A 10,492-nucleotide genomic window follows, 5' to 3' on the forward strand; every position below is an offset into this window, starting at 1 on the left:
CACTGTCAAACTGGTACTGTGGCTTTCCAGGTGTTGTGAAACTACAAGTCCCAGCATGCCCTGTCAGCTATAAGCTGGCTATCTACTGGCAAAGCATGCTGGGGCTTGTAGTTTCACAACACAGGTTGGCCAGGACTGATCTATATGTTATGCAAAGTTCATATATCTTTGTTTCAAACCATTTTACGACTAGTCCACACATAGTGTAGATGCAGCAACGCATATAGAACATGTGTTGATCAGGGTTGGTCATTTTTTTTGTATCGGACACTGATTTGTGGCCAATTTAGACTCTAAAAACAAAATACACTAAATTTTGGTTACTTATTTGCCTACACTATTATAATAAAGTGTATTTATATGAGTATGGTGTAAGCAGTAATAAACAATATGATAGAATTTGTTCTGTCGTCTAAAAGTGTCACGATTCTGGCTAGGAAAACATTATACACATAAAATGGGCCAGGATCGCAGACCTGCAGTATTTTCATCTCATTACAGCAGTACCAGGATCCTGAAACACACTATTTGCTCTAGCGCTCAACCTTTATCCACAGGCCAAAATAAAGGCTATAAAACCAATGTATATGGCATGGCGGTTTAATTGCTTAAATAGAAAGGTGTTTTAGTTCATGACATCACATGTGATTAAGGCAAAATATAAAATACTTCTTACAAATCCTAACTTAGTACTTTAAGCCAAAATATGGTAAGTTCATACATTAAAAAAAAAAAAAAATCACTTTCTTTAGTCGTTTTACATTGAGCAGAGGATTCTGTCAATGTTTTTACAACTCTATACAGACATAGGACACTACATGACCTGACCACTGGACATGATCATAATACAATTCTATTACACTCTATACAGACATAGGACACTACACCCCCAACATGACCTGACAACTGGACATGATCATAATACAATTCTATTACACTGTATACAGACATAGGACACTACACCCCCAACATGACCTGACCACTGGACATGATCATAATACAATTCTATTACACTGTATACAGACATAGGACACTACACCCCCAACATGACCTGACCACTGGATATGATCATAATACAATTCTATTACACTCTATACAGACATAGGACACTACACCCCCAACATGACCTGACCACTGGATATGATCATAATACAATTCTATTACACTGTATACAGACATAGGACACTACACCCCTAATATGACCTGATCACTGGAAATAATTCTAATATTTTCAGATACTGAGGCCTGCATTTAAGAATGGCATGCAGTTATTGGGAAAAGGTCGATATCAAAAACCAAAGATCTAGTCAGTGACACAAATCTTCAGAAGCAAATCTATAAAAGTTGGGACTATCTCTGTAAATCGGGGACAGTGGTAAATGTGAATGATATGAAAATTACATATGGAGTAAACCTCTTTACTACACTTTAACATAGCAGGCTGAGTCACTGGGCTACCAGCATTTTTTTTTTTACTCCCTTTAAAATGTTCCTAATAAGCCAGGTCTTGTCGTTCAGATAGAAATAACATACAAATAATGAAAAGTAGGATAGTTCCCACCTTTTCAATAAATATTAAGTAAACTAATGTATGTGCATATGTATTCTTCACACATAACACGTGAGGCGTTGCCCATAGCAACCAATCGGCGTCTAGCGATCATTTTCCATGTACAAGATAAATTATAGTATATGATTGGTTGCTACTGGCAATACCGTCACTTTTTCTTTTAAGACTGTTTATAAATCTACCCCCTAGGTCTTTTCTATTTAAAAAGAAGGAAAAAAAAAGTTTAAAACACAACTGTCCAGTTCACATGCAAATACACATATCCAAGTATCTTTAGGTCCTGAAGTTTAAAAATGCGTTTATTTGTAAATGTTAACCTTTTAAGCCTGGGACATTATTTCAGTACAAAACATTCGATAGTAATATATTATTAGTCTTGAAAGAGAGAGATCAATATTTCTTTGAGTCTCTGTTCCTAAAATAAGAATGTATATTATGCTTCTATTGAACATTGGTGAAATATGAATATATTTAGCAATGATTGAAAGCCAGCAACAACGAGGTTCTAAGACGGTTATTAAGAAAAATGAAGGCAGACTGCAGCAGAAAATCAGAGTACAGAACACTTTCCTGTGCCATCCGTCACCCTGGGATCTACTGCAAATAGCTGGTTCTCAGAATGAAAATCTTCACAGGTGTGTAAATAGGGCTTTTATTTTCTCTCTAAGGGGCATATTCAGTTAGTCATAAAGTTCCTCCGAGCATCAGGGCTGTGTACCTTTGCAGGTACTATGGTACCTTAACATCGCCGATCTCTCCTCGCACATCTATGGGGGGGGGGGGGGGGGGTCGAAGAGAAGTCTGCAATATTATATCGCCGCGGAGTTCCTTCGTGACCGATTCAGAGACACTCTGCGGCTAATTGAATATGCCCCCTAGAGTTAAAAAAAAAACCAAAACACAAAATCTCACAACATTCTTTAGCTTGATACAAACAACCATTAATTGGCAGTTGGGTCATTTTGTTATCATCATCATCACCATTTATATAGCGCCACTGATTCCGCAGTGCTGTACAGAGAACTCATTCACATTAGTCCCTGCCCCATTGGAGCTTACAGTCTAAATTCCCTGAAATAGAGAGAGAGAGAGAGAGAGAGAGAGAGAGAGAGACTAGGGTCAATTTTGATAGCAGACAATTAACCTACTAGTATGTTTTTGGAGTGTGGGAGGAAACCAGAGCACCTGAAGCAAACGCCTCACAGATAAGGCCATGGTCGGGAATTGAACTCCTGACCCCAGTGCTGTGAGGCAGAAGTGCTAACCACTGAGCCACTGTGCTGCCCATGGCAGAACCTTCATTGCAACTTACAAAAAACATTCAATGCATGTGTGTACAGATTATTCCACACTTGACCACAGGGCATGACCATATTGCAATTATATTGTATTTACAATACAGTATTTGTGTGTAATAAGAACTGAGATCTGCATAGGACCGAAGGATAATAAAAGCTTTGCTGTATCTTTAACTGAGCTATTCTCTGGAGTGTTAACAGTTAATCTTTGGGTACGCCCATCTGGTGTCATAGGGGAGGGGTTTAGGACTATAAGTTGGATGGGCGGAGTTTGCTCAGTCCTTGGCAGTTTGGAAGTTGCAGCGTGCAGACGTGGATCCTGATAAGTATCTGATTCCTCCTCTCTGTCTCCTGTTTTTCCTGCTTGTACTCCCCTTTTTTTTTCTCTTGCTTTTCCCACTAGCGTGTGTGTCATTCTCAGCTAATTTTCTCAACCCTCTGTTTCTTTTTCTTTTACTAAATTCAACCCTCTCCTTTTCCTCCCTTCTCTGCTAGCCCCCCCCCCTCTCCCGCTAATCCCCCCACCCCTCCCCCCCTCCCGTTTTTGGTGGGGTTGCATTTTGGCCCAATTTTCCCTTCCAATTCCCCGGGTGCATCCCCCAGCGGTAATGGCGGGTGTTGGTCCCCTTCCTTCCTCCGCCAGGCCCAGCGGTTCCCCTCCCTCACCTGCACGGAGATTCAGTGGCAGGCTGAGGGTTCCTCCTGCCCAGGCATCCGCCGAGGGTTATGGTGGCGTTAGCGGGGGTCGCAGAACCGGAAGTGACGGCCGTCACTTCCGGTCGAGGTCAGCTCACGCGGCGGTTTCTCCGGTGGCTGGTGGGCTTGTCATTCCCGGGCAGAGAGCATCCAGAAGAGACAGGTGGTCCTCGGGGGGTAGTATAGCGGCGGGGGGCCCTCCACCCACTGCTGGTAGAGTTCAGCAGTCCCGCGGGCAGCGGGTTCATGGCGGCCATGTTAGGGCAGGCGGGCATCCTGGTCCTGAGGTGGGGCGACCCCCTCCTCTCCAATTATCCCGGGTTCCAGCGGCAGATAGCTCCTCAACGGGCATAGTGGGAGCCAGTTCAGTCATCAGGGGTAGCAGGAGCAGTTTGGGCCCGGTAAGGGTGCAGAATGCAGAGGCAGATCGTGCCTCAGCAGGTTCAGCGGCACATAGGGTTCATAGCAGGGGCAACAGTGTGGTTCGGGGGGAGGCATCAGTGGCCCCTGTGGGTTCTGGTGTTAGGGGCATCCCGGTGGGAAGAAGGGGGTCCTGTCACTCAGTCTCCGGGGAACATAGGGGTCAGGTGCGGGGTTCTTCGGGGTCTCAGGTCATGGGTAGGAGCCCAGGGCAACGGTCCTGGTCTGGGCATAGGAGAGGCACGCACGGCTCGGACGAGCGGCGCGAGTCACACGATGGGGGTGTTCCGGTGAGTGAGTCCCTGGGGGCGGAGAATTATAGGGAAGTGTCGGGCTGGGAGCTGGGTCAGGGGGTGAGTTCAGATCATGGCAGAGAGCATAGAGCAACGTCCCGTGGTTCCCAGTCTCAAGCTTCTGGTAGTAACATTTCTTTCTCAGCAGTGGCCGGTGAGTATGAGGAGGAGCGTTTCGTTGGAGCGGAGCAAGTCGGCCGTCACCAGGCATGGTCCGGGGACGAAGGCTGGACGCAGGGTTCTGAGACTGGTTCGGCGTTGGCAGGTGAGCATGATTTGTCTGATGTACCTGATGTGCAATCCGTGTGGTCCGATTGTTATAGCTCTAGTACGGGTTCAGATATGTCTGGGTCTTCCTCCAAGAAACTGATTAAGAAATTGCGCAAGCATTTTGTACCGCGCGCTGGAGCTAGGCCGGCTGACGGGCGTTTTAGGCAGGCAAGAGGTTCCCGTCTTACAGGTGACGAGGAGCTGCGCTGTGCTAGTACCGGGATACTGCAGGGGGTTAGAATGGTAGTCAGAGACAGAATTCGTAAAGGCCGACTCATTGACATGTTCGCTATGACCAATAAGGGGAAAAAAGCGGTAGCCCAAGCCCTCACACGGGGTGGCGCTGGGGAGACGAGTTATAGGTCATACAAGAACTGGCTTATGGGGGCCTACCTTTTTGCGGCGTGTTATTTAGAAACGCGCCCTACAGAGTGGATGGACATGTTGAAATATTTACACATGATCCATGAGATGTATGCATCATCACGCCCCGGGGTATGGCTGGCCTATGATGAAGCTTTTCGGGAGAAATATGATGGACATGCGAGCCTCATGTTGGGATTCAAGGATGTGGAGGTATGGTTACAGGTGTCCCAAGATGGCGGGGGAGAGTCTTCACAGGGTCCAGGTTGGCGGCGGCCGTCGGGGCGCGGCAGGGGTGCCACGCCCTTTGAGGGTAGGGGCCGCTGTTTCCCTTTTAACAAGTCCGGTTGCCTGCGCGGAGCGGCGTGTAGGTTCTCACACACCTGCACCCGCTGCGGTGGAGGTCACCCAGCTAAGACTTGTGACAGGCAGAGTCGAGGAGGGGGTGGCGACGGAAGTCGAACGGCTTCCGGACCTGCGGAAAGCCGCGTCGCCAATTAACGTGGTCAATCTCGGCCGCTGGCTGGACCGCTACCCAATAAGATGGGCTGCGGAATTTTTACGGGAGGGTTTTAGGCATGGTTTTTGGTTACCTATCGAGGGGTCTGTCGAGACCGCCTCGATGGTTAACCTAAAATCTGCAACGGTGTTCCCCGAAATCTTGGCGGAGAAGGTGCGTAAAGAGGTGGCGCTCGGGCGGATGGTTGGGCCTTTTGCGAATCCTCCTTATCGGAACCTGGTAGTGTCACCGGTAGGGGTGGTTCCTAAAAAGGCTGCGGGGAAGTTTCGCCTAATTCAGCACCTCTCTTTTCCAAAGGGTGCATCGGTTAATGATGCCATCCCTGAAAAATTCTGCAGGGTAGTGTATCAGTCTTTTGAGGAGGCGCTGGAGATGGTGAGATCTTTTGGGCCCGGGGCTTTGATGGCGAAGGTTGACATCGAGTCGGCCTTTCGGCTTCTTCCATTGCACCCGGACTCGTTCCCTTTCATGGGTTTCCATCTGAGCGATGGTTACTATGTGGATAAATGCCTCCCTATGGGGTGCGCAGTTTCATGCTCCTTCTTCGAGTGTTTTAGCACGTTTTTACACTGGTGCGTTTGTGCCGGAACCGGTCACCAGGGCATGGCACACTATCTGGATGACTTCCTTGTAGTGGGCCCAAGCCAGGGACCCACCTGTGGGGATGTTTTGTTTTCACTTAGGGCTCTTTTTCAGTCACTTGGTGTCCCGGTCGCGCATGATAAAACTGAGGGTCCTACTACCCGTTTAGCGTATTTAGGCATCGAGATCGATACGGTCTTGGGTCTTTGTAGGCTTCCAATAGAGAAGGTAGTGAAACTGCGGGAGCTTATAGGGGTGGCGCTTGGGTCTGAAGGGATGTCATTGAAAAGGACTCAGTCTATACTGGGACTTTTTAACTTCGCCTGTCGGGTAATCCCAATGGGTCGTGTGTTCTGTCGGAAGCTGGAAAGGGCAACGTCAGGGCGTAAGGGACCTCACTGTCGAGTACTGCTATCTGCCGAAATCCGGATGGATTTGGCAGTTTGGGATCTTTTCCTGCGGGATTTTAACGGGGTTAGGTTGTGGCCTTCTCTCCCTGTGTCTAGTAAGGAGCTGGAGCTACATACTGATGCGGCAGGGGGTGTGGGCTTCGGGGCATATTTCGCAGGTGACTGGTGCGCTGAGCGGTGGCCAGAAGAATGGGTGCAGGCCGGCTGGACTGCTAACCTGTTGCTGTTAGAAATCTTCCCGATCATAGTCGCCCTTGAATTTTGGGTCCCCAGATTAGTAGGGAAACAGATAGTTTTCTGGTGTGACAATTTGGGTGTCGTGCAAGTAATCAACCGGCAGAAGGCCACCTCTCAGCCGGTCATCACACTTTTGAGGAGATTAGTATGGAGGTGTTTAGTCGATGACATTAGCTTCAGGGCGCAACATGTTCCTGGGGTGGATAATGCGCTGGCAGATTCATTATCTAGGGGGGAATGGGAGAAATTTCGAGCCTTGGCACCTCAGGCATCCCTGTCGGGTTCACCTTGTCCCACTTATATCTGGCAGATTGTCAAGCCGGAGTAGAGGGTCTGGCTGAATCATCATTGGCACCCGCTACCAGGGAGAAGTATCGGTCGGCTTGGCATGACTGGTGTGCGTTCCGGGACCAGGGGCGCGAGTCAGTGGCCTCAGGGCATCAGCTAATGCTAGCGTATATTTGGGCAGGTTTCAAGTCCGGTAAGTCCAAAGCGGCAGTGTCAGGGGCTTTGGCCGGGATATCCTTTTTTACCAGGCTTAGGAATGAGGTCGATTACACGAAAAGTTTTATTATAGCCAAAGCATTAAAGGGTTGGGCGAGGGAGCGCCCTGCGCTTCCGGATGGAAGACGGCCCATCGGTGAGGCTTTGTTGACGGAATTGCTGGGGGCTATTAAGGAAGTAGCACGTGATGCATTTGAGACAGCCTTATTTCGCGCAGCATTTGTCATGCTTTATTTTGGAGCGTTTAGAGTAAGTGAGGTAGTGGCCTCTTCTAAGTCTTGTCCTTTGTCAGGAATGTTGGCGCAGCATGTTATTATTTCCCCTTCCTCAGTATGTTGTAAAATCAGGAGATCAAAGTCTGACCAGTTAGGTAGAGGGCAGTGGGTTACATTGGCCCCAAAGGTGGGTTTCTTAGTTTGCCCTGTTGTTATTATGAACGAATTTGCTGTTATTCGTCCTGTGTCTGCAATTCCGTGGCTGGTGCATGGTGATGGTACCCCCCTCACCCGGTACCAGTTTACGGCAGTGTTTAAGCGTACATTGTCTAAGCTGGGCTTGGACGGATCCCAGTTCGGCACTCATTCATTCAGAATTGGTGCTGCCACGTCTGCAGCTTTGGCTGGGGCATCAGAACGGGCCATACAGGGTGTTGGCAGGTGGAAAACCAAGGTATATAAGCGTTATGTTCGTCCTGCTCTCCTTACCTAAATCTTCCTATCTTTTACCTATCTATCTCCTGCGGTGGTGGCACAGGTCTTAGACTTGCTCGGGCCTTTGGAGGTCGGGCTCGAAGGGCTTTCTCCATTTTTTTCCCACTGGGTTTTATGGTTTCACCTTCGTCTGTGCCTCCGCCCAAAACCTTTTTCCTTCTTTTGTCGGTGTGGGCGTGTTCTTGGGTGTTTGTGTCTGGTGTGCTGAGCATTTGTTAGCTCTTGTGCTTTCTGTGGTTTTGTCAAGTTCAAATTTTCAACATCATAGGGGCTCTCTGAGTTCCGTTTCCTGGATGTATAAACACGTATGGTTGCTTTTGACTAATGTTTGGTTTTCTCCACCCTACAGACCATCGGACCCCGCTGCGCATCTGGGTGCTGGGACACTCTTATATTCACTGGGCTCGATTGCACAGGGCAGCTAAGGATACTTCTCTGTTTAAGGGGGCAATGGTAGTGCAGTGGATAGGTCGTAGAGGTCTTAGATGGTCTGGTTTTCGGCATCTCCTGAGTAGTTATGTTGTCGTCCAAGGGGTACCCCAGGTCCTAGTTATTCATCTGGGTGGTAATGACATAGGAGGGTGCAAGTCGGTGGATTTGATTTTGCGTATCCAGGAGGACTTGGCTTGGGTGCAAGCATCTTGGCCTTCCCTTGTCATTTGCTGGTCGGATATTGTGCCAAGGATGGCTTGGCGTGCGTTCCCTGAAGGGCGTGTTGCTGATGGAGTAAGGAGGAAAATTAATTCGGTGGTTTCACGGTTTTTACGTTCCATGGGTGGTTGGCGGATTGTACACCCGAGTATTCGTTATCAGAGCCCCTCGCTATATAGGGGGGACGGAGTTCATTTGAGCGATGAAGGCATGGTTATTTTTGTTCGGGATATCTATGTGTTTTTAGCATCAGAAGGTTTTAGTATGGTGGCGGGCCGCGGATCCTAGGGATCCGGGCGTGGCCGGAAAAGCAGTACAGTCGACGGCCAGTGGTTTGGGCCACATTACGGTATTGGGCATGGTGAACCCGCCTCCCTTCGAGTGAATCGGCTATTAGTCTCGGTTTCAGGCACCGCCCTTGTGGGCTGCCCTGTGGTTGCTTCCAGTATAGCCCAGAGGAGGGGCGGGTTCGGTAGATTCAGGACGTGGTGCCCCGTCCAGGTAGATATGTGCGCCCGGGGTTTGATTGGTTGGTCCCCCACTTGAACCCAGGGGTTTGGTTGTTCCCCAGTTTGTAGTCCTAAGGATATGCTAGGACAGTTGGGTTTTGCCTGGCACACGTCGGACTGACTGCTTATTTCACCTCCACCATGTTTATGAATAAATCATTTATTTGTGCCCTATTTCAGGTCTCGTGTCATTAATTCAGGTTATAAGTGATAAGATGAAGGAGGTAAAGAGGTTAAGGTATCAGACATAAGACTTTTATACACTTCACATTGCACAGCATGTAGAATAGGACTAGGCACTGTAAGTGCTAATGAACAGGGTCACTGTTAGGAGTGCAAACCTCACGGAGAAGATCTTAAAACTTGGGATGTTTTCTGGAAAATAGGGACAGCTGTCAAGTAATTATCAAGCAGGAGCCCTTGGCGAGAAGACCAGAATTGATATAGTTTCTGAGTAAGACGTTTACCTCTGTAAGGAATGCAGGATGCATTGCTCCCACACTGACAGTGACAAAGTGCTAGATCTCTCCGATGGGGACAGCTCAGCTAGTTCCTGTTAAACTGATGCTAACGGGTTCTACTTGAGACAACCTGAATTGTATCATTTATTATTCTGGACAAATATTTGGCCTGTCACCCTCCTGCTAACAGCACAAAGGTAAAGTCTGCGGCTCCTTTGATCATGCAAGGCAGAAGACAGCACAACTGGATTGTATTTTAAAAATGTATAAACTGGAATTTTGACTATAAAATGTAATCATTATAGCAAGCTGTGGGGTGGTTTTCTTTTTTTGTTTTTTTGCTGTTGTTGAATGCATTGGAAAAATGAGAAGAGTCAACTGGAGAAGCTGGCACAGAACCAACAACCTTGTATGAAATTCAGATATTCTACAATCACAAATGCACGTTTTATCACAGAGCCTGCAAATCCTTTACAACATTTTTCTCCATATATTAAAAAACATAGCTTCATACATTATTGGCTCCCTGAAGAGAGAACAACTGATTAAGGTCGTCATTTTGGATGAAAACTGATAAGTACAAGATAGGTAACTTACCCAAGGTACATGCATCTCTGAGTCGCGCAGAAAGAAGCAACAGAATTTTATTAGGTATGTTTTGGACCTTACAGGTCAAGCAGTCCAGTGATGTAATGGAGCAAATATGTACCCTATGTAGACACTACCCTTATTGTACAAAGGATGGCTATCCATGATATTCTCCATATGGTTTGATTTTGGGGAGGTAATCTAGTTGACCTTTCTTTTGATATATTATATGATGGTGGGACAACAGAGAAAGAGATTAGATGGATTTTTACAGGATCTCAGAATAAATGTGCTACTAGGTCAATTTCTAGCAAACTACTGAAGTGGAAGATATTCTGTCTAGATAAAAATGTCTGTCAAACAAAACAATGAATAATTTAAACAATATGTCTGCACAGTGGCTCAGTGGT

General features: G+C 47.3%; 1 protein-coding gene across 3 annotated transcripts; it reads left to right on the forward strand.

Moving 5' to 3' along the window:
- Positions 1-4,102: 4,102 nt before the first annotated feature.
- LOC142120179 (uncharacterized) lies at positions 4,103-9,207 on the forward strand. 3 transcript variants are annotated; one of them, XM_075194182.1, is made up of 3 exons: positions 4,103-4,542; positions 6,970-7,140; positions 8,223-9,207. In XM_075194182.1, exons 1-3 carry the CDS (start codon positions 4,179-4,181, stop codon positions 8,810-8,812), a joined length of 1,125 nt encoding a protein of 374 aa, XP_075050283.1. In that variant the 5' UTR covers positions 4,103-4,178; the 3' UTR covers positions 8,813-9,207. The 3 variants fall into 3 exon arrangements, with proteins under 3 accessions (XP_075050283.1, XP_075050282.1, XP_075050284.1); XM_075194181.1 differs by having other exon boundaries at positions 6,970-9,207; XM_075194183.1 differs by lacking the exon at positions 6,970-7,140.
- The last annotated feature ends 1,285 nt before the right edge of the window (positions 9,208-10,492 follow it).

Source organism: Mixophyes fleayi, chromosome 1 (genome assembly GCF_038048845.1).
Source record: "Mixophyes fleayi isolate aMixFle1 chromosome 1, aMixFle1.hap1, whole genome shotgun sequence".
In the NCBI taxonomy this organism is placed as follows: Eukaryota; Metazoa; Chordata; class Amphibia; order Anura; family Limnodynastidae; genus Mixophyes; species Mixophyes fleayi.